The sequence below is a fragment of the Cucurbita pepo genome, chromosome 7 (assembly GCF_057944985.1).
Source record: "Cucurbita pepo subsp. pepo isolate OVF chromosome 7, ASM5794498v1, whole genome shotgun sequence".
Classification (NCBI taxonomy): Eukaryota; Viridiplantae; Streptophyta; class Magnoliopsida; order Cucurbitales; family Cucurbitaceae; genus Cucurbita; species Cucurbita pepo.
The window spans coordinates 1,758,711-1,782,371 of record NC_141804.1 but is presented as its reverse complement, the minus strand read 5'-3'; the positions used below and the strand labels follow the sequence as shown (position 1 = coordinate 1,782,371).

The 23,661-nt window shown below is 36.6% G+C and overlaps 3 protein-coding genes and 1 pseudogene across 10 annotated transcripts; 1 reads left to right on the top strand and 3 right to left on the bottom strand.

Moving 5' to 3' along the window:
- Positions 1-322: 322 nt before the first annotated feature.
- LOC111798349 (Cyclophilin-like peptidyl-prolyl cis-trans isomerase family protein) lies at positions 323-8,452 on the bottom strand. 7 transcript variants are annotated; one of them, XM_087125450.1, is made up of 15 exons: positions 8,310-8,452; positions 7,038-7,164; positions 6,783-6,837; positions 6,222-6,310; positions 5,913-5,937; positions 5,056-5,094; positions 4,469-4,544; positions 4,011-4,128; positions 3,685-3,812; positions 3,150-3,507; positions 2,549-2,667; positions 2,231-2,426; positions 1,305-2,147; positions 1,141-1,209; positions 323-906 (listed from the first exon to the last, which is right to left on the bottom strand). In XM_087125450.1, the coding sequence occupies exons 2-15, from the start codon at positions 7,079-7,081 to the stop codon at positions 582-584; spliced, it is 2,484 nt and encodes an 827-aa protein (XP_086981576.1). In that variant the 5' UTR covers positions 7,082-7,164; positions 8,310-8,452; the 3' UTR covers positions 323-581. The 7 variants fall into 7 exon arrangements, with proteins under 7 accessions (XP_086981576.1, XP_023537195.2, XP_086981577.1 ...); XM_023681427.2 differs by having other exon boundaries at positions 4,469-4,535; XM_087125451.1 differs by having other exon boundaries at positions 7,038-7,204; positions 8,310-8,414.
- Positions 8,453-10,081: 1,629 nt separating this feature from the next.
- LOC111798760 (tRNA (cytosine(38)-C(5))-methyltransferase 2-like) lies at positions 10,082-16,200 on the top strand (annotated as a pseudogene). The gene is made up of 10 exons (XR_015421686.1): positions 10,082-10,248; positions 10,341-10,451; positions 12,693-12,714; positions 12,926-13,044; positions 13,129-13,249; positions 14,290-14,710; positions 14,805-14,927; positions 15,110-15,175; positions 15,244-15,299; positions 15,876-16,200. The product of XR_015421686.1 is annotated as a tRNA (cytosine(38)-C(5))-methyltransferase 2-like (transcript).
- Positions 16,152-19,175, bottom strand: LOC111799117 (GTP-binding nuclear protein Ran-3). Its single transcript, XM_023682524.2, has 8 exons — positions 19,018-19,175; positions 18,858-18,927; positions 18,440-18,496; positions 18,221-18,338; positions 17,585-17,674; positions 17,067-17,246; positions 16,867-16,944; positions 16,152-16,438 (listed from the first exon to the last, which is right to left on the bottom strand). The coding sequence occupies exons 1-8, from the start codon at positions 19,018-19,020 to the stop codon at positions 16,369-16,371; spliced, it is 666 nt and encodes a 221-aa protein (XP_023538292.1). The 5' UTR covers positions 19,021-19,175; the 3' UTR covers positions 16,152-16,368.
- Positions 19,176-20,098: 923 nt separating this feature from the next.
- LOC111798050 (transmembrane protein, putative (Protein of unknown function, DUF642)) lies at positions 20,099-23,391 on the bottom strand. Its single transcript, XM_023681002.2, has 3 exons — positions 23,225-23,391; positions 22,271-22,768; positions 20,099-20,829 (listed from the first exon to the last, which is right to left on the bottom strand). Exons 1-3 carry the CDS (start codon positions 23,301-23,303, stop codon positions 20,300-20,302), a joined length of 1,107 nt encoding a protein of 368 aa, XP_023536770.1. The 5' UTR covers positions 23,304-23,391; the 3' UTR covers positions 20,099-20,299.
- Between the last annotated feature and the right edge of the window lie 270 nt (positions 23,392-23,661).

Here is a 23,661-nt window from a genome sequence, read left to right as displayed (position 1 = left end):
TGAGAATGTAAGCAAAAGGCAAAAATAACGCCTTTCTGCATATAACTATCGCATAGGGAGGAGGTTAAATAGGCATTTGCAACCCTTGTTTCAAAGCCGTCACAATTGAAATATAAACATAAAAAGCTAAAAAGCCTAGCATGTGATGTAGACGGAGCCTAAGCACTAAAAATTTATTTAAAATATAAAAAGTCCAGTTCGTCAAAACTTCTCTAAGAAAGGAATTGCCCCTTAAAGTGATTGATATCTCTCCGAAGTTAAATGAAGAAACATTTGAAACGGGTGAACTACACCAACTGAAAACTTCAGGTAAGCAACAACATTGTACCAACTAGAATCTTCGGATTTTAATCTAACATGAGATATCGAAGCAAACATACAAACACTGTCTGAATACCTAATAAAAACACGATCCAAGATGATAATATTATTCACTTAATATCCTACGAAGCATACTCTGGTACAGATCTAAGCCGGATTTAATAATAATAATACAACGCCTAAATTCATTTCGGATAGTCTCCACGAAAACGAGTTTTTTTTTTTTTGTCTTTCGAGCTCGAACGCCTTTTTTTTTTTTTTCACCTATCTGAATCTGGAGATCCATCACCGTAAGAGACCAGACCCTTCTTCCCATCTGGGCTACCAGAAGGTGATGACCTGGACCGATCTCTGCTACTCCTTCTGGGAGATGGCGAGTCAGCAGGGGACCTTGATTTCGATGGGGATCGGCTCCTTGAAGGAGATTTCCGCCCAACTACTCTAGGAGACACACGAGACCTGGATCTCTCGACTGGGGAACGGCTCCGAATTGGGCTTCGGCTACGGCTATAACGTCGACTACGACGACTGCGGTAACGAGGACTACGGGATGCAGAGGGAGTCCTGCTTCTTCTGTTTCTGTATCTGTATAAACGAGAAGTTGCTAAGCGACTTAAATTCGAAACATTCTGGCTTGACCATAGGCATTTGTGATTGTCTAAGAGTTGAGGCTTTATGTTGGACATGTGTTTAATGTGATATTGCCTCAAGATTGGAATAGAAATATAATGTGATTTTGAATCGAATCGGAACACTTCAGTGCAAGTGAATAGATTTAATTCTGAATGTTAATAGTGAAATATAGTCGAGATAGCGAACCTTAACGGAGACCTTCCTCTAGGAGGGCTTCGATAACGCCTAGGAGAATACCTTCTGTAACTTGAATATCTAGTAACACAAGCAAGCACTTAAAGGATCAATTCTCTGAACACTAAACAAAGAAGCATGGAAAAACTGGGAGTGTGACCTTAAACGAAGCTCACCTGTCACGTTCACCTCTTCCACTGTAACGGTATGACCTGACAGGAGACTTTGAGGGTGTTCTGTACCTTCGAGCAAATGAATATCGCTCACTAAAACCACGGCCCCTCCTGATGCGCTTTGGAGACCCTTCTGGAGAAACACTTCTTGATGCACTTCTACCTCTATCAGAAACTGGTGACTTTGGCCTTCGGATGGGACTAGGACTCCTAGAGTAGCTCCTTCGATTCCTAACTGGTGCTCGAGGACTTTGGCTGATACTTCTCCTAGAAGGTGCCCTACCTGAGCTTCTGCTCAAGCTCTGACGAGAGGACCTTACTGGACTTCTGCTTGCACTTCTGGAAACTCTTGCAGGACTCCTACTAATTGATTTCCTAGAGCCTCTTCTAGGTGGGCTCCTGCTTGGACTTCTATGTGGATTGGATCTCAAGGGGCTTCTGCTGACACCTCTTTGAGACCTGGTTCGTAATGGGGGGCTTCTGCTGATACTCCTACCTTTCCTTACCCTATCTGGGCTCCTGCTAATACTTCTACCCGGGCTCATGCTACCATTTCGAACAGGACTTCTGCTGATGCTCCTACTACCATTTCGAACAGGACTTCTGCTGGCGCTCCTGCTACTATTTCGAACAGGACTTCTGCTGACGCTCTTGCTCTTGCTCCTGCTCCTGCTCTTGCTCTTGCTCCTGCTCCTGCTCCTGCTCCTGCTCCTCAATTGTGCCTGAGGGCTTCGACTCCTGCTCATACTTCGTTTCAGGCTAACACTACGGCTCTTGCTGCGACTCTTCCTTGGACTAATGCTCATACTCTTACTCATCGTCCTTCTAGGACTAATGCTTCGACTCCTGCTCATCAACTTTTAATAAAATACCAGATCTGTAACAATTTGCAAAGATTAACTGAGGTGTGACAAGAATGGAGAGTGGACCTAGATTTTCCAGGGTGGTCGTCTAGAACATCAGGTTGTCTTTCTGAGCTTTTGTCAGATTTAGAATCCACCGCAGCAACGCCATTGCGGCTTCGCTCACCATTCTCCTTCGGGGATCCGTCTGCATCCTTTTCCACCAAATCTGCCTCTCCTCTTCTTCTATGGCGGGTATCTGAGACTTGAGGTACATCTTCAGCTACAGGGCATCATAAAAAAAACAAAATGCACGCAATCAAATGGTGATTGGGAAAAATTATAGATGAGTTAGAGAACCGCTCATCATCATAATTTACCAAGGTCAAGGATAATAAAAATTACCAGCTTTCACTGACAAGCCTTGACGGTTTAGATCTTTCCCTTGAACATCTAGGCCATCTTGCTCAGAAGTGCTTCTGCTTTTGCTATCACTTTCAGTATCAGTAAGACTGTCCAAGTCCCTTATAATGAGAAGAACAGAGTATCAAGTAATGGCCATATTAAACAAGAATCAACTGAGAAAAAAAAAATTAACTACAAAGGAAATTGGAAGTACTAGCAAAGGCATAACAAAATTCAGGTCCCAATAGTAGCCAACCACAATTAATAATTTCTTTCAGATTCAATTAAACCCTTTTTTCCAATTACGGACTTTTTTCAAAACTGCATTCATTCTAATTTAGCTCAAAAGCCCCCTGAAAATGCCCTACACGCAAGAAAATCCATGTTAAAAAAAATCGACGTGTAACGAACTATAGCAAGATCAAACATTTCCAAGCCACCACCACCATCCCAATAACCCAAAAAAAAAAAAAAAAAAAAAAAACAGAACTCCGCAAATTCTTCATAGAACTGAAAGTATATATCCAATAAAAGGCATAATATTCTCTTAAAGAAACAAATAACAAATAAAGATGTACTTTTAAGTCGTAGTATCAAGAACCTTTTAGATTTTCTCTTCGACTTCTTATCATGCTTCCGTCTCTTTCTGTCCCGTTTTTTATCCTTTCTTCTCCCACGCCTATATTTGCCTCTCTTAGAAGTCCTCTTTCTCTTTCTAGACCTGTCATCACTTGAAGAACTTTCAGAAGATGACGACGACGAATCGGTGTCAGTATCACTCTCAGAGTCATAGTCTAATTCTGAATCGGAAGAACTATCCGACTCAGACGTGTGGTATCTTCTCTTCCTCCTCTTCCTCTCCCTTGGTTTTCTCTGCTTTCCTCGTCTCTTTTCATCATGACTATCATCGTCTGAAGAAGCAGTCTTTCCTGTCTTCATTTTATTCACCTTTCTTTTTTCTGTATTTAAAATGGAAAAATTAATGATTGTCCACATACTTAAGCTCATAGAACGGAAAAGAACAGACCTACAAAACTGTCAACTAACTACAAGCTAGGGTCACAAATTACCATGCAAGAAATAATTCATGTTAATAAAACAAACAATAACTTATCAATATATTTAGTAACCCCTACCCTCGTTAAATTCGCCACAATTGACAATTTTCACCGTAACAGTTGGAACGCCATCTTCTACATCCACGCTTTCTATCTTTTTCAGTACATCAAAACCTTGGACAAGCTTTCCAAATACTACATGCTTCCTAAAAGAGAAGGGAAGGAGGGAGGGTTTGGGAATGAGAGATGAAGTCCAAGTAAATAATATAATGACTTTGATATACATCAAGCTTATATACACATCCATAGGATATGCACGATAGTATCAAGAAACAATTACAAGGAATAAGGATATATATTCACAATGGTATCTAACAAATAAGCGGAATACTGCATTAACAAACCTGTCAAGATGGCTATTAGCCTTAAATGTGATAAGAAAATGCGAGCCTAAAGTGTCCCGGTCAGCAATTGACATTGATAGAAGACCAGGTCCATCATGTTTTAATCGAGGAGGTTCATCTGTAACAATCTCAAACATTTGTTACCCCTCAATTTATCAAAATAGTCTACGCATGAAAACTCTTTTAATAGCTTGCAAAAACTAGAACCAATTGTCCAGAAAATAATATTAGAACAAACAGATGCATCTCAAAATCTATAAAACCAAGCATGAGATGTACACTCGAAGAAAGCCACCCAGCAATAGCCACAATACAGGTATAGCACCAGACAATGCTAACCTATCCCATTAAATTAAAACAGGTGCATTAAAATTGTATCATGTTAAGAAACAAGAGAACATATCACATGTAGAAGTTCTTCTGTAAAATGTCTGTAAAAGAATAAAGCAGTAATGTACTTGGATGAAAAGGAACCCTATCAATGTAGGGGAAGAACCTCATGGAAAACAAGTGGGACTCCGTGACCTGCATTTTCTTATTTAACAAAATATTTTCTATCATGAGAATGAAATGAGTCTATATTAACTTTACAGATATAGCATACCAAAGAAATCGATACAGCCACTAAAATTTTCATTATACCCACAGCCCCATGCTATTATATGTCGAGTAAGCAAACTAAGAAAGAAATTGGATGGCAAAGGAGCAGTATCACAAATCACATGATAAAAAATCATAGCCACCAAAAGTTTACAACCACGCTCCCCATATTGTCAATAATAAAACTTGAAAATGAACCACTTTTTTTTTTTACTTGAGCTGAAAAAACAAATAGGATATTTTCCTTTCTCTCGAACTCAAAATTTGAAGATTATTCACGCTGGGACAAGACATGAAAAATTCAGTGCCCATTTCAACAAACAACAGGCTTCTTGTCCCTTACCAATCCATGCATTAACTCAATAGTTACATACAAGCTAAACAAAAACGTATTTAAAAGTTCATTCAGAAAAGCATAAAAATAGTTCTAAAAATGCAAATTCACCTGGAAATTTTCCACCATATATGCTCTCTCCAACAGTACCTGAGTAAAATAAGAGAAGGGAATATCAACATCATCCAGAACAGTCCATACAAGTTGATATTGTCCCACAGGTCACATTTTCTTGTAACTTCTATATAATAGCAGACAATATTCAAACAACTTGTCAAAGATACCACACTGTTGTAGCTCGTAAGGAAGATGTAGTTATCAGATGTCCAGCATATCAATTCACTTGATACGCACAAGATTTCTCAAGAAATAGAAATAAAATAAAATCTAATTTCAAACTGTAAGGCCCAGAAAAAGGTGCCATATTAAAAAAGGAAGTTTAGTTGCTTGTTACAATTCTTTGATACAGACAAAAATACCCTCAGTCATAGGATAGGTTGGCCCCTCGATAATTAACCAACTATCTACTAACAATCATGCACATAACACAAGCATAAGCAACCGAGTAAAAAGTGTAATAATGAACCATTCAAAATAAGCTAAATCAATGATTTTTTAAAATTTAATTCTTTCCTCAAGCTCCAAGTTACAATAACTCCACAACTATTGTAGTTTAAAAGCAGCCACCTGAATGAACTGAACACAGAAAAGCAACCAATGTGCATAAAATAATTGTAATCCTTCAACAATAATATCCATTTTACTTAACGAGCAAGCACAATTTCAAAATAACTACCTAAAAAGGGCATTACCAATTTCAAAGATTGTTAGGGCATCTCTACCCAATTACAGAGTCAATGAGTTCATTGCTGTAGCATTAAAATACATGTGAAAAAAATAAGAACAGTAAACATAACTTCAACAGACAATAAAATGAAAAAAATGAACAAGCCAAAGAAAATGCATACCATCTCGTTTGACAAAATCTCCAGCCTGGAAAGATATGGAAAAGAACCATTAATTCATGTTAAAGAAAGAATATAACATTTCTACAAACTACTTGGTTTACGATGGACAACTTAACAAGTACAACCTTAAAACTACATCACAAGAAAAGGATTCTTGACCGTCAGCCCTGTAGCCTACAGCATAAACAAGGGTAACTGACTAAAAGACAGACCACTTCTTAGGCACATTCAGCTAGAAAACATGGCATTCAAGCCAATATAAAAACCGTTATATTAGGGCTAATGGCCATCCATATGTAGACAACATACCTGTGCCATGGAGCCTTTAATAATCCGATGAAAAAAAGATGCCTTGTAATGTAGTGGTCTTCCAGTTTTCGGACCAATGCCTTTCTCTCCTGCAAATAAAACAAAATATCAGAAAATAAAACCAAGTTAAAAATATCAGTAATAGTTATAAAGGAGAAAGGAATGTTGTTCACCATAATAGTTTGATCAAATTAAAAACATTATATGGTCAAGCTGGTATCACCAACATTAGTAATTCAATAATAAATCAGAAGTAAGAAAATGAAGATTGCTAATCTAACAGATAAGGAAAAAAAATCAGAAAAATCCAGAAAGATCTTGCAGGAAATCTTGCTGGATTTTCTCTCCCCTACCAAATCACTCCCTCCTTGCCGATACATTTTCATTTCCCTCTCCCTTACCAAATCAGGACATCTTACAAATAAGATGATATTGCCCAACACTACCAACATTATATTCTGCAGCCTGATAATTAATTAATGATTGAAATAATATGAACAAACAAAAATATAGTGTTTGCATGAAAAATTAAAAAGCATTGATATTTGGCATAAGATCTACCTGTACACAGAGCACGAAAATTCTCGGCTGTTTTTGGAGCGTGGTCATAAAAAAGCTGAAAAAAATCAGGCACAAGAAAGAAAAAATTAAATACCAAATCTTGCAAAAACAACCATGTAGAAAAAAGAAAAAAAAAAACTGACCACACTGGAAAAGCTAACACTTTCTTCTATTAACAGAGGCTGAAATAATTATCGTGCAAACAAGAGCCAAGTACTTAACCCATATATTTGACTGGTGTAAATAGGAAAATACCTCAAAAACCATTTTTTCCCTTGGGTCTCCGTCAATTGAGACATCCAGAAAAACCAAATGATTCTTCTTCTTCGTCATTTTCTACCTTCTCTTCCTTTAGCTTCAAATTTGCACTACAATCATATACCTGATTTGAGGAGTTGAATGCAAGTCAACACCATACCATGCTAATTGAGAAATAAATATCTGAGTAAATGGAGGAGAGAAACGAAAAGGAAGAAGAAAAAGTGAAGTGTATAGCGGTGAGAGAAAGGGGTGACTGCTTTAATTAAGAAATGGAGGAATAAAAATAAAAAATAAAAAGAGGTGGACCAGTTTCTCATGAGTCATACAATACTGATAAGAACTATAAACTAAATAGCTTATCCTGCACAGTAACATAGAGCCTCTGATGGTTTAGGGGACCATATTAGAATAGACAAAAAGTTCAAAAACCAAAACAGGGTTTAATTCTGATATTACGTACTTCATTCCTTATTTTCTTTCCAATCCTTACCAATGGTTCTTTTCCTAGCAACCATCAACATGGACATTTCCATCCCAAGTCGGACCATGTTTCGTGAGAGTAGATAAATGAGCAAAACATAATTTATACAGCCAACGGGAATTAGCTTACAAAATAGCTATGATCACTTATACAATTAAATTACCATCGCATAAGTAAGGAAAAAGGCTAAAATTGTCGAATTCGAGCAGGATGAAGAATAATTTGACTAAGTTGATTTTGCAAAATGCAATAGTCTTAACGAACCCACAACCATTCATGACAGAACCTCAAAACGAAATCGAGAAGAAAATATTTACCGAACTTGAAGCAAATAAAGAGCAGCCATCCATCAAAGTGAAAACGACGCAAAACATTCACATAAATATTCTATATGCTCCCTTACAAGAACCAAATCAACCAATGACTAAATTTCAGTACCCAATGACTATAAGATAAATCAATATACCACATACTGAAATAGCATAAAATTTCAGTGCAAAACCTTAAACCCTAAATAGATTTGATATTCTACATACGAAAACATGCAGATAAACAGTACTAATCGTTCAAGCTACAGATTAAATGAACTTTAATCAGTTAATGAAATACAGTCTAAGCATACAGCCTGATGCATACAAAATACTCAAATTGAAGGGCGGAACAATAAACTCACCCCGGCCAAAATGAAAAACAGTTCGAGATAGTTCAGAAAAACACAGATCAACGAACAATCGCAAACAAACGTCAACAGGTTACAGATTGAAATGTGGGAACCCTAGAGTCACCTGATAAACGCAGAACCACGGAATAAAGTGAACCCCAGATGAGAGTGAAGCCTCGTAGAGGTGGACGTAAGTGTAGGTTAATATAGAAGAGGGTCGAGATGCTTGCACTGAGTTCCTCCTTTTCTAATGGATTAGGCTTTGGTTTCAGGTGAAGCGACCCAGTGGTAGAATACGAATTCATTGCTTTTGGGCTTTTGGGCTTATAAAAATGGGCTCTCTGTATTTTCCGGCCCATTTTTTAAAATATAAATAAAATACAATTTATAAAAGAGTATATTATAATGTTAGGTACATGAATGAATAGATATCATATTCAGACGCGTGTGATTCTAACAATGTGATGGTTAAAAATGCTTAAAATAATTTACTGTTACTTTGTTATGTGACTTTCGAAAAAATATTGTATGATGCATGTCAACGAGGAAAAAAACATGTTTAAAGAACTTCACTCGTATAAGTACTTCAAGGCAGATAACTAAAGTGATCGTGTCGAAGAATATGCAATGAATGTTGAGGCTATTAGACGTCGAATTTGAATTCCAAAACTTATATCAAATATTTTGCATGAGTCGTTACATTTAGTATTAAAGTGGAATCTCTCTCAGTAAAATATAGTTAAAGAACGAATCAACGGGAAAATCAGTCGGCATGTGCTCTTAATAGTAAATGAGTGGTGCATGGATAAATTTATAACACGTTTAGAGATGTCCACGATATGTGACGAGGATGGGGAAGATCGTCTGTTTCGTTTTCCATCCGTATAAAATTTTTCATTTATTTTTTTAGAGATTTTCCATAGGAAATTTGCGAATATTAGATAATATAATACCCATCATCGATCTCATTCTCCGCCCACTCCCTCCCGTCCAAACGAAGAATCTCTACTCATTTAGGATGGGTTCCCATAGACTTCAGCCCGGTAAATGAAATAAACATCAATAACCATATCAAAGTGATCAAAGCGATAGTAATGATACGATTGTTTTGGTTTTAAATACTTTTTTTATTTTATTTTTGCTTAATCATAACGATTTCAAAAACTAAACATGTTTGATTTAGAGTAATTATATGTTTGGTGACTTTATATGCATTTTTTACGAAACACGTGAGTCGTAAAAAAAATAAGTCGAAAATGACCTATATTTGTTTATGGCGTAATATTTACTCTCAAAAGCACGTATATATTTTTGTTGGAATACTATCTCCATTGGTACAAAGACTTTTTGGGAAGCCCAAAGCAAAGACATGAGAGTTTATACTCAAAGTAGACAATATCATATAATTGTGGAGGGTCGTGTTGATCTAGCATGATGATATCAGAGTCATGCCCTAACTTAGCCATGTCATAGAATCCTCAAATGTCGACCAAAGGACTCCAAAAGGAAAGAAATAGACCTAGTAAAAAACGACTAAGACTCCAAAAGAAAAAGAGTCGAACCTGATAGGCATATTTTGTTTGAAGGGAAGTGTTGAAATACTATCTCTATTGATACAAGGACTTTTAGGAAGTCTAAAAAGAAGCCATGAGAGCTTATGCTCAAACTGGACAATATGGCTAGAGTCGAACCCATTTTGTTGTTATTTTATTTATTTAAGCACAACGTCAACCTTCTGACTTAAAAATATAAGTGATAATGAGTGTGAAACTATACACAATTATAAATAGTTGTACAGTGACATCTTTAAATCGCCCGCGCGCGCACATGTATGTATGTATGTATATATATATATATATATATATATCTCAAACAAACTAGGTTTGAAAACGCGGAGATATAGCATTTTTCCAAATAAAATGTCTCACCATCTACGGGAGCCCGAGCCTGACCATTTAGCGCAGGACGAGCAAAGTTACCAGACGTAAATGGAGAAGGCATTTCCAAAGCAGGAAGACGAACATTGGAGAGTCCTTGAATTCTTCAGCGGCATTGTTGGCATGGTACTCTTTTCGCCTATGCTTCTCTCTGTATCTTTCTCGATCTCAGGCGTATATCCTTACAGAGGCTTTGTTTGCGATTTCAACTATAACAGAGATACTCTCTACTGAGTGCTGGCGTCGATGCGGAAGTAGTACAAGTTTTTGATATCAACGATAAAGCAAACGACGTTTAGGAGCATAATTTCGGCGATCGTCCGCATCAGGTATGATAGAATCATCTTCTTCTTATATCGGTTTGAGAACGCCTTGCTTTCTACCGTATGAATAAGTATTCGGTGCTTCTCAATGAAAACATTGAAACTAGTTTTCCTTCAAAATCGAATGCAAATTCTCTTCAGTTGTGGTTTAAGTAGATTGAATTTGAGGCTGTTGAATGTTGTAGCCAAGCTTATTTAATTAGTGAGGAACTACCTCCTGGATACTGATGCACGTATGGTATGATAAGCTTTCAATTTACAGCTAGTATGAATTCACAATGTGAGCGGACAGTAGATAGGTACATGAAGTGTTTTTGTTGGAGTATTTGATTCAAATGACTGGCGGTGTGGACTTTCTTTTGAACTGCCAAAGTAAAAGTGTTCTACAATCTTCTCAACATCGTCTTCTTCTTATTATTTCTTGTTTCGAGAACGATTATGTTGATTGTCCATCACAGGAGTAAAGTTTTGCTGCTTCTCAATACAGATAACGGAAGTATTTTGTTCATTCAGAATTGAGATGCCAATTCTTTTCTATCGTGGATTAAGTAGATTGAATTTGAAGTTATTGAATGTTGAAACATAGCTTATCTATTTCGTTGGAAATTACCTACCTCTGACTGATGGACGTATTTGTTAAGTGATTAGATTACAATTTGAAGCTCGTATGAACTCTCAACGTAGTGGAGGACAAGGTAGCTATATGACGTATTTTTGTTGGAATCACTTATTCAAAGGAATAGCGTAGTGAATTCTTTCTTTCATTGATTCGTCAAACCAAAAGCGTCATGCTATTTAGGAACATGTAACAGGTCATTCATAGCTTCCTTTGCATAGGAGTGTCGGTTTTTTCTTATGAGTTTAGTTATGGTCAAAGCAATCCTACGTGCTTGGTCAAGCTACTGTAAAGACTCAGAGAGCAACAGAGAGCTACAAGAAAGAGGCAGAACTTGAGTCTAAAAAACGAATCATGGAGAGACCTTGAATTCTGCAGTGTTATTGATGGTATGATAGCTCTCATTTGAATGAGATTACCCAGTCTGGTTTCCTTAGTCCTTGGATCTGTCATCTAATTTGGAGTCTGGACGTTTAGGATACTAAAGTAATTCTTATATTTTGCATGCACAGCTTCCTATGGATAGGAGTGTCAGCCTTTTCTTTTCGGTTAGTTATGGTGAAAAATAACCTATATGCTTGGTTGAACTACAGAAAGAAAAGAGCGCTACAGGAAAGACTCAAAACTAGAGCCTAAAAAATGTACCGTGGAGAGTCCTTGAATTCTTCAGCAACATTGGTTGCATGGTCGGTCTCATTTGAATTCTCATTTTTCCCAACTATATAGGTCTGGCATACTTTGTCCTTGGATCTGTTATCTTATTTGGAGTTTAGTCGTCTAGGATGCTGAAGAAATTCTTATATTTAATGTCCATATTGGTCATTACACGTTAGATACCTCATTTTGTGTATCATTTTTGTTAGAATTGCACAGCAACACACAATACTAGCTAGAGGTTTATATTGCTGACTTTAAGCATGTATAGTAATAGAGAAGACAAAGAATGTAGAAAGTATTGCAGGTATATATACGGTTCAGTTTATTCTAGATATAACCATCTACTATATATATAACTATCTACCATATATATAGCTTTACCGGATATAGTTGTTTACTATATATAATTGTTTACTATCAAGCTATAAATAATCTGAATGAATCAGACTTCATAACCTTTTCCATGGTAGCATGAGCGGAAGATGATGCAAAAATGGATGTTCTCACCTAATCTCTAGAATCAATCACACATTCAAAGGCCAAATAACTGTAACTAGCTTTCGATTCTCAGATACAAACAAAAAACGTACTTAAATAAGGAAGATCAAGGAGGGGAAAATGGTATGAAGTTCTACTCCAAAGTGTTTGATGAACTACAATAAGAAAATGTGGAGCTTTATTTTAAATAGGAATTTATTATTGTAATTTTTTCTGCTAAGCCATTTTTATTTTAGGTCCTTTTGTTTTGGCCATTGTAATTTAGATTCTTATTTTATTTCTTTTAAGTTATTTGTAACATCACCTTTGGGGATAAAATACTATGTTAGCTTATCAACAAAAAAAAAAAAAAAAAAAAAATTAGGTTTAAATGATGTGCATGGGGCGTTGGACATTTTTGGAATGATTTTACTGCAAATTGCACTTTGATGATTGAGAGTGAGAGTTCATTGTCATCTTTGCAATTATTGATTTAGAGTTGCATGCTTAAACGTTCAAGTAGGTTTGATGAACCCGTTCAAGTAGGTTTGATGAACCTGCTTAAATGTCCATTGGAACAGTTGATATACTGATACTGGATACATTCTTACGTATTTTATACACACACCATGTCTTGGTTTACAATCCTTTCCTTAGAACAACCATTTTATGCTTGTACATCGTGCATGTTATAAATTGGAAAGTGGATAATTGTGCACCATATAATTAGGTCTACAGAAGCATTCCAGCGATGCTCGGGCATTTTCATTCCTCAAAATTCTTGAGTTGATGCTACAAACATCAAGGCCACCAGTAATGTTATTCATGGAAAATGTTGTTGGATTTGAGGTATGTTTCTTGATCTTATCTGTGTGCTGGAACTTGTTTGACTGATTCATCATAATACTTTAGATGCTTTCCTCTTTGTTGCAGACATCTGACACATACAAAAATGGTTGATATATTGGAAAAAGCTGATTTTTCTAGGCAGGAGTTCATTTTAAGGCCAATGCATTTTGGTGTTCCATATTCCAGACCACGATACTTCTGCCTGGTAGCATACTTCTCTCACTTCCTTTTCTCTCCATTCTTACCCTTCTTGTTATTGTTAAACAGTTTCCTTCCCATTTAATTTCACCAATATCACAATTTCATTGATGTTTGATGTTTGAAATTTTTTTGTGGAGTTTTTGATGTCATTAAAAAACATTGAAATGGCCGTGTAGTTTCACCTTCTGTCTTTGATGATTTATACTTTCACCATTACGTAATGGCCGTGTAGGATGCTCCATAAAAGGCACAACAACCCAAGTTCTGTTTAAAGCCACTCGGTTTTTAGGTACAAAATAGTCATAGAAATCCTACATCAATTGGAGAAAGGAACTAAAGCTAGTGAGAACGTTGGGTCTCGAAGCGGGTGGATTGTGAGATCCCACATCGATTGGAGAAGGGAACGAGTGCCAGTGAGAACATTGGGTCTCGAAGCGGGTGGATTGTTAGATCCCACATCTATTGGAGAGGGGAACGAGTGCCAGTGAGAACGCTAGGCCTCGAAGGGGGTGGATCTTTAGATCCCACATCGGTTGGAGAGGAGAACGAAACATTCTTTATAAGGGTGTGAAAATCTCTCCCTAGTAGACGCAGTTTAAAAACCTTGAGGGGAAGTTCGAAAGGAAAAACCCAAAAAAGACAATATTTGCTGGGGTTGAGCTTTAGCATTTACTGTTATACATCATATCTCTCAGAACAAAAGGACTAAGGCATTTTTTTCAGATTCCTGTGGATGTGACATCATAACTTCATCATGAGTTCTCTCATCAATCTAATTGTATTTCTTTCAAATTCATTTTGCACGTGAAATTATGACATTGTCATGCAGCTGTACAACATCGAACATATATATTAAGAAAAGAAACCCGATTTACACTTGTGAACTGAAGTTTCATGTCATCATATGGATTTACCTTATTATTTATCTGTGCATTGTGTGTTTCAAGGTAGATATTATCATTCGTTTCTAAATATAATTTTAGATCATTGGCTACCATAAAAAGGTAGGTTCCAAATTTGAATGACATTCTTCTACTTTTGCAGGCTAAAAGGAGGCCTTTATCCTTTCAAAGGAAATTATACAATAATCAACCTCTTTGGCGTCCCAGTCCATTACTCGAGATTGATGTTGACTTAGAAACCATTAAGAATCGTGGATCAGAAGCGGCTTCTGATAAGTTGCTGCTCTCATGCGAGCCAATGGGTAGGTTTCTTGACAAATCCAACCATCAGAATGTGTTAGTTTTTCTGATTCCAATAGTATTCATAGAGAGGGTGCATTGGAGAATACCAAGGATGCAACGAGCACGACAATGGAACTTTTGATCACTATCTCGTCTCATCTAGTTTGATAGACAGATGGGGCAGTGTTATGGGTATGATGTTGTCCTCTTTCGGCTTTCTTTTCGAACTTCCCCTCAAGGTTTTTAAAACGCATCTGCTAGAGGGAGTTTCCACACTCTTATAAAGAATCCTTCGTTCTTCTTCCCAACCGATGTGGGATCTCACATCTATCATATGATCAATATTGTCTCATCACCACAACTCACTGCTGACCATGGATTAGATTCTTAAGAGAGAGTTCAGATATCGTATGTCCTGATTCAAGGCGATGCTGCTGTTTTACAAAAAGCTACTACCGATACGTGAAGGGCACCCGCTCACTTTTGGCACCTTTTAAGGTAAAATTTTATCCTTAGCCATGATTTTTTTTACTATGTGGTTGGTGGTGCAATAGAGCTAATTTTTCCTGAACCTGGAAATGAAGCATGATCCAAACTTGATGCTGTATGTTAAGTAGTAAACACCAATCGTCTATTGTTATCATATTTAGATTTCATTTTTTGTTTAAAACGCAATGCAGGCGGAAATGGTGGATAAGGCTCATTCTCTGAAAGAGGGGACGCTCAGATATTGTACACCTAGAGAGGTGCATGATGATTTTATATTAAGATAGTTCTTTATTATATCTCATTTTCAAGCTGATGACGTTCATTAATCCGTAGCTTTCCGGAAGATTTTCAATTTCCACAGCATGTTGGCCTTAGGCAACGGTATGTATCTTCGTTCTTTTAACACAATTTCTTTCGTCTACTTTTCACCTCTTATATTAATGTTTGAATTCTTAACTAAACTACAAAAATAGAAACAAAAAGTTCAAAAACTATTTAAAAAAAAAAAAATTAAAACTGACATTTTATCTATCCAATTTTATTCTATTAAAATTAAAATGATTTTTAATAAGTAAATGGAGAATAGAATGATTCTAGATGGGATTAAACCGCTTCCTAATCTTGGATCCCAGAAAATATTCATCTTCCTGGCCTTTAATACTATAAAAATTCCAAATTCCTTTTCTGGTTCTTATTTTGAAATAATAAAATAAGTAATTATTCTTGATTTTTTCGTCATTTTTTATTTATTGATTTGTTCTATAAATTTAGTTAGAATTTACAAGTTTAATTAAACCAAATAGATATCTGTAGCCAATTAATACCTTGCCCTGCCTTTAAGCAGTTTTGAGATTTTATCGATGATTCTCGCTAACTGTTTCAACTGTGTTCAAAATTGCCAAATATATAATAGAAAAATGTTTAATATCATATTTTGCCTTGGGTTTTTCTTTGCAGCTATGCATTAAAAGGGAACAGTTTGCGCATAGCCGTTGTTGCTCCCTTACTCAGATACCTCTTTGCGGTGCCATCTTGATTACATGCTTCCTTTTCTAAAGCCAAGACCACATCAATTGAGGGTTGGAACTATTATCATAAAGTCAGAAAGGCACGAACAAGCATTATTCTTTAGATATTTTGCCCTTAAATGTAGCATCAAATTTTCTACTAAATTATCAAAACCATTTTAGCTGTTGGAGAGTATTGTTTTACCTATTTATTTGACAAGACAAAAACTGCTAATGGTATTCATTTATCAAAATTTAATCGATGGCAGTAGTAATATATCAAACCAAACCTACTATGTCCAATTATATAGTGAATTACACAACCAACAACCGACCTCAATAAAGAACCACATAGGTCGGCCTTCCAAACTCCAGAAAACCACAACCACAAACCACACCATAAAACCCTAAACAGCAAAGCCAAGTCGGTTGATATAAAGCGCTCACTCAAAAGCATCGTCATCTTCATCAGGAAGAGGTTGTGCAGCAGCTTGTGCCAACTCTGCTTCGTGCCTAAAACACAAAAATAGTCATTAGTGAATGTCTAAACTACTCGACTTAGACTTACTTCAAATATTCTTACAAGTCGGTTGGGTAAACCCGACTATATTAAAGAAAACTTACACGATATTAGTCGGAAATTATTCTCTCTATGTATTTTATAATTTAAATTATTCTACCTCGATATTAGTCCAAGGTCAACCTAGAGTAACTCCTATGGATCGTCATTTCCCTTTCTAAGCTAGAAGATGGTAAGCACTATGGACTTGGAAGCCATGTCTAAGCTAGAAGATGGTAAGCACTATGGACTTGGAAGCCATGTAAGAACACACCCAAAACTCACATCAATAACCTAACTATATTGGCCAGCAAGATTCTAAGTGCAGGTGTGACGGAGGCTCAGGTTTAAAAATATTTATCAGGTAATAGAGGTAACTTACTGTGCTTGTTCCGCCAAGTTAATTTCGACTTCAGGAGGAGCAAGGGCAGGTGATTCGACGAAGTGGAGCTCCGTATTCCTGCACGTTCCAATAAAAGACGAATTTGTTTGTCAAAGAGTCAACCGATGAGACTAATATGAAACTGATGGAAAGACCAACCAATACTATGCCAAACTAACAATAAGAACAACTGAACATACCCAGCAAGCTTTCTAGCAAGATACAAGAAAGGCTTCTCGAAGTTGTAATTACTCTTTGCAGAGATTTCGTAGTACTGGAGATTTTTCTTCCTGTGGAAGGTCACCTGCTTTGCTTTAACCTGTCTGTTTTTCACATCGACCTTGTTTCCACACAACACGATGGGTATGTTCTCACAAACCCTGGTAGGTACAGAGCAATGCCAAATTTATAACCAGCACAACACAATAGCCGAATGTTAATTTATTTTTTCTTTTCTGTTTCGAAGTTCATTTTATTTTATATTTTTAACTTTGTTTTCATGCACTAATTATTTTCCTTCATTTTATACATCAAAAGTTAAACAATTGTACATATAGATAGCAACAAATCTCATTCTGTTGGTAACTATCTTTTTTCCCAAGAGGCCACTGGTGGGGAACCTCTTAAAAATGTCCTTGTAAGAAACACAAATTTCAAACTAACATAAAAAGCCAGAGTTTCGAAGTGTTTCAGAGCCTTTGGGTTAGAAACACAATACCTGCAGAGATCTCGGTGCCATGTTGGGACGTTTTTGTACGTTAAACGAGCAGTGACATCAAACATGATGATGGCACACTGTCCATGAATACTGAATTCCAAAAGAAAAAAAGTACAGAGCAAGTAATGATTAATATAAATGTAGGACAGACATGGAAAATGAATCAATTAATCAAAGTCACAGTGCCTATCAAATTCTAAGAGAACTGAAGATAATTTGAAAACTACATTGTATCTATGTTCGAACGTATTGCAACATTAAACTATTGATTCAACATTTCAGTCTACGATAAAAAAATATTAAAAATACCATATGAAAAGGTTGATAAGATAAGAAATACTTTTGTTCTCCAGAGCTTGTGAGCATGCAAAGAGAAGTTAAAGTTGGACGCATAAAATATCATAGTAAAACAATGTCTTCGTCACAATAGTTCAGTAAAGACTAATTTATAAAGCATGCTTCCTATACAGAAGATCAGATAGATGCTTAAGCCTTCTGTACTAGTAAACCAGGTTGAACACAGCAAAAATGAACAAACCACACGGAAGAACACCGCTTCAATAATATATACCAGCATATTCAGAGTGAATCATTGCCGTGATCAAAACACATTTGAAATTACACATGAACACTTACTAGTAACCATCTCTAAGTCCACCAAACTTCTCCTGACCAGCGGTGTCCCAGCAGTAAAACCTTATCTTTCCATAGTTCGTAAAGAAGTCCAGTGGATGAACTTCAACTCCGATTGTCGCTATACACAATCAAATAAGGACAACTATTAGTAGTGCTTCAACCTTACAAATATCATTTATTAAACGACGAGCAATAATCAACTACATAATTCATTCTTACGTTCATATTTCTTCTCGAACTCTCCAGTTATATGACGTTTAACAAAGGTTGTCTTCCCTGGATCAGGACACACTCCTCCGTTAGAGGTTAATAACATCGTTGCAATAAACAAAAATTGTAAAAAGAGTAAGGCATAGATCTAACAATCTCTAATCACACAATACACATGAAACATTGAAACGCCTTCCAACAGAAGCCTAGTCCAGTAACCTGTTTTGGCAACATCTCCGATCGAATTCATACGCTACGAACGGAGAAATAATACAAATTCTATTCCACTAAAGAAGACTGGATTCAGTAAAACCTGAGGAGCAGCATCATATAGTTCTAGTTCCTATAGCTATGCATGCAAAATACCATGGCAAATTGAGCATAAAAAGACATCAAGAAAACGAAACAGAAAAATCTATCTCCATACCTGTTCCACCGTCTCCGACTATTACAAGCTTGAAGCTAGGGTAATCTACGGTGGCCTGACTCGGCAGCGCCTGAGCGAAGGAATGAAACCAAAACTAAGTAGAAGCATCGAAAATGTCGAATACTAGACGGAAAGAGAAAGCAGAGAAAAGAAATCTTACCATTGACAATGAGTATCTGCACCTGAGAATGAAGGAATGAAGAGAACTGCGTAGAAATTTAGATGAACAGAGGTCGGCAATGGAAAGCAGAACGCAAGCACAGTGTAAACGACGGTCGTGGGAGGCCTTTTATACCCCGCGTGAAGGGAAGGGGTTCGACTTTTATTCGACGCGATTTTCTCCACCCTTGGATTGAACTCCCGCTTCAAAAGTCCGCTTGAATTTCAGCCCTACACGTGGCGACGATATTGTTGACGCGTGGAAAGTTGTATCATTTGGGCTTGGGCCTGGGCCTGGGTAGCCACCCGCCAAAATTGAGTCTGGGCCAATAACTTGGGCTTTGAATTTACTTTTTTTTCCCATTTTTAAACCCATCGTGCAAGCTCCCGAATTGATGAAACAAGAATTTTTCATCCTCAACTCTATCAATCTCGAGAGATCCCGAGAGGAAAATTTTTATAAGGGTATGGAAACCTCTCCCTAGCTAACGTGTTTTATAACCTTGAAGGGAAAGCCCAAAAATGCAATATCTACGGTGGGTTTTGACGATTACAAATGATAATAGATTGGCAGTGTGCTAGAGAGGAGATTGAGCCTCGAAAGAGGGTGGACACGAGACGGTGTGCAGTAAAGACGCTGGGCCTCAAAGGGGTAGATTGGGAGGTCTCACATCGATTGGAGAGGGTGAGGAAGACAATATATGCTAGTGGTGGGCTTGGAAGCATTGTCAAACCTTGAGTGGAATCCCAAAAAGCCAGATTGGGGTCCTACATCGATTGGAGAAGGAAACACAGTGAAGACATTGAGTGCCGAAGGTGGTGGATTGTGAGATCCCACATCGGTTGTATGAGGGTAAACGGAAACCTTGAAGGTAAAACCCAAATATGACCATATTTATTAGCGATCGACTTGGACCGTTACAACCATTTTTAACACATTATTCTTATTTAAAATATTTAAAATTTCATTTTTGCAGAAAAGAGCTTTTCAAAGGAATATTTATTATAATTTTATTTTTAAAAAAATTGTTTAAAATGTTATTTTGTAATTAATAAAATGAAAGGAAAAAGGAAAACTTAAATGAAAAATGGAAATTGTAATTCATTAAAAAGTAAGAGAAAAATCGATTTAACTCGATTTTTTAGCACATCACAATTGCAGAAAAATGGTCCCCCCTTAAAATCACACTATTATGTAGAAAAGCCCTATCCGCATTAGAAAATTATTAATTATATATCGTATATAAATATATATATATATATATATATATATTTATAAATTATTATTTTCTTCCTCGAACGCTCAACAATTTCACCTTATCGAGCACCGGCCCACACAGCGACGAGAAATCATCGCTTCGCATGGTGTAGAATGTGCTCAGGAACATAATACGTGTTCTTGTCGATTCCGCCACGAATTTCAGCGCCGCCGGTTTCGATCCGCCGTTGCCTTTTGATTGGTACGGCACTTTCAGAGTGTTTTTACCGGCGAACGCTTCGACGACCATGGATCCTTCGCACGAGTTGCTTGCATCGCCGACGACAAACGAGAGGATGTATGTTCTCCCTGGAACCGTACGGACGACCTGAGCTATGGCGCTTTCTTTTCCGGCGACTAGCTCGACGGCGCGCTTCCCGCTAGGGACGGAGAAGTGATCGGAATCTATGTATTTAACGGCCTTGAGAGACTCGACCATCCAGCCGGGGATCGGAGAGTGGTCGTCTTCGATGTTGGGTGGGACCAAAACTCCCGACGATGCGTTGGGGAACACATATGGACCGATTTCGAAATCGCCGTTCTTCACCAGATTATCTGTGGATTGCAAAACTCGGCCATTACTCGCCTGAAAATTTTAAAATCTAAGAACAGTGGTTCAAGATGTTAGACCAACACGACTCTCCATAATAGTATGATATTGTACACTTTGAGTATAGGCTCTTCCCCAAAAAGCCAAAAAGCCTCGTACCAATACCAATGGAGTTAGTATTCCTCACTTATAAACCGATAATCCAACACAAGAGCTTCAAGCTATTAGTTGAGCTTGATATTGTTCACTTTGACCATAAACTTTCATTACTTTATTTTGGTCGTCCTAACAAGCCTCATACCAACTAAGATAGTATTGTTTGATTATAAACTCATGATCATTTTCTAAATTAACCGACGTGGGACTTTCATCCAACACCTCCCCTCGAACAAAGTACGCCTCCCCTTAATCGAGCCTCAACTCTTTTTTATTGACATGACTAAATTTAGGGCACGACTCTGATACCGTGCTAGTTAAACATTGTATCCATTGCTATAAGGCTTGCTAGCTATGAACTTATGTTAAAAGTGGACAATATCACGGAGAATAATGTTCAACTAACACGACCGTACCATAAAATATGAGGACAAAAAAGGAATGATATGAACAGAACAACTGTAATTAAGAACAGCCTGGAATAATCAATGAACACTGCCCACATGCTTGCACAGTTAATGGATTCAAGCAACTACTTTATTAGTTATAACAATAAATAAATAAATAAATAAATAAATAAATAAACTTGTTTTTTTATTATTTATTTCCAATTTTTAATTTGGTTGCTAGTAGATAAATAAAGCAAATAAAGGATAAGTAGAACTTTATCTTATAAACTTAATTTTCAACCTTTAATTTTGTATTTAAAATGGGCTAATAAACTTTACCTTTTATCTCAAAAATATTATTAAATTTTAAAATATTTCAATAATATATTCGAAATCTTCTTAAAAATAATAAATTAATAAAAGTCATTAATAATTTATTTAAAAAATAATCAAACTTTTAAAAAGTATTTAAAAATATCTTTAAATTTTTAATATTTCGCTAAAATCTTTAAATTTTATAAAAATTAAAAAAATATCCTTAATTTTAAAAAAGAAAATTTAAAATATCCCACCAATATTAATATTAGGGTATTTTTGTAAAAGGGTAATATTTTTTAAATTTTATGTTTTAAAAAATTGAAGGATATTAATAAAAGTTTTTAAAATTTAAAGAAAATTGAAATATTAATAATTTAGTATTTTTAAATATATGTTTAATGGTAATTTTAAACTTTTTAAATATAAGAAATTATTAAAATTTGAAAACATATTTTTTAAACCATGTGCAAAGATAATTATTTTATTAATTTAGTTTTAAAAATATTATAAACTTCTCGGAATTAATTTATTATATATGTTTCTTTTTTTATATAATTAAAATGAATTATATTTTAAAACTCACCATTAGAGGCCTTGGGAGGGTAGAGAGTCTTAATGGCAATGGCGTCGATGAGGGGACCACAAGCCGGATCTTCCTCCTCGCCAGGGTTGTGGATCAGAATAACCACCTCGTCCGCCGTGGCTTGGAAGGCCCAAGCGTACAGGTCCCACCCATTGCTGTTGTAAAGGGTTTGCATCGGCAGAACCCCCCAGTCCGGCGCGACGGAGATGTTCAGCCGCTCCTCTTGAGCGCAGGTACGGGCGGCGCTGAACGTTATGGAATAGTACACTCCTTTAACCACTTTGATCTTCTGTTTGATCGACGCCTCGTTCCCTAGCCGGACGGCGAACGCCCCCTCCGGCACCACCAGCAACATGTCGCCTTGTTTCTGACCGGATTTTATGTACTCAACGAACCCTGAAATTTCCCACGCCGGTATCGCAAACTGCCCTTTCACCACCGTGCCGTTCATTTCCGACGCCTTTGGTCCCCTCTCGAAATCGCCATTCGGCAAATACCCTTCAAATAAAAAAATAATAAAAAATCATTTTTATTACTTTTTACCCAAATTTAATTATTTTTTAATTTTTTAATTTTCTTTTTAAATAAAAAAAATACATATACACTTTTTAAATTGCCCATCAGCTTATAAGGCGCCAGCGGAGCAGTGGGGCCCACGTCATTACTCAATCTGAGCCGTCCAAAGAATGAATTAGCATCAAAACCATGACGTGTCAGTTTCTAGTTTATTTCGCTATCACGTGACCAACTGGACTCTCAGTACTGCTGGACTGGGCGTTATTAATTTATATTCCAAAAAAAAATGTAAATTCGAATTTATTTATTTATTTATTTATTTATTATTTTATAAATAGAACCGATGGTTCATCGGCCGGAAGGAAGGGAGGGATGTAAATCGAAGAAGAAGCAATGCAATATTCCGGCGAGTGTAGTGCTCGGAGAGTAAGGGCTTACCGTCGACGAGGGCGAGAGCGGGATGAAAGGCGGCGGCGGAGAGAAGCACCGAGAAGAAGATGACGGCGGCGGTCTGCATTGTGAATGTGTTTGTTGGGAGAGAGATAGGGAGGAGAGATGGCTGAGGGCGGAGGGGAGGAGGAGAGGGAGGTTATATGGAAGGAAGGATACAAGGAAGCCCTTATGGTTGGGGGAGAATTACGGAATTTGCCATTGAGCATTGCTGAAATCTGAATCTGAGGAATATGTCGTTTTCACTTTTCGTTTCGCTAAATAATAAAAAATTACAAATTAAAAAATAAAAAATAAAAGTGTTGGTGTTATTTGATGGGATGGAAAAGGACAAATGCTGTTATCCACAGTTTTTCTTTAATAATTACTTCTAAATTTAAATATTTTAATATAATTAAAAAAAAACGCAAAAATTAAACCAAATA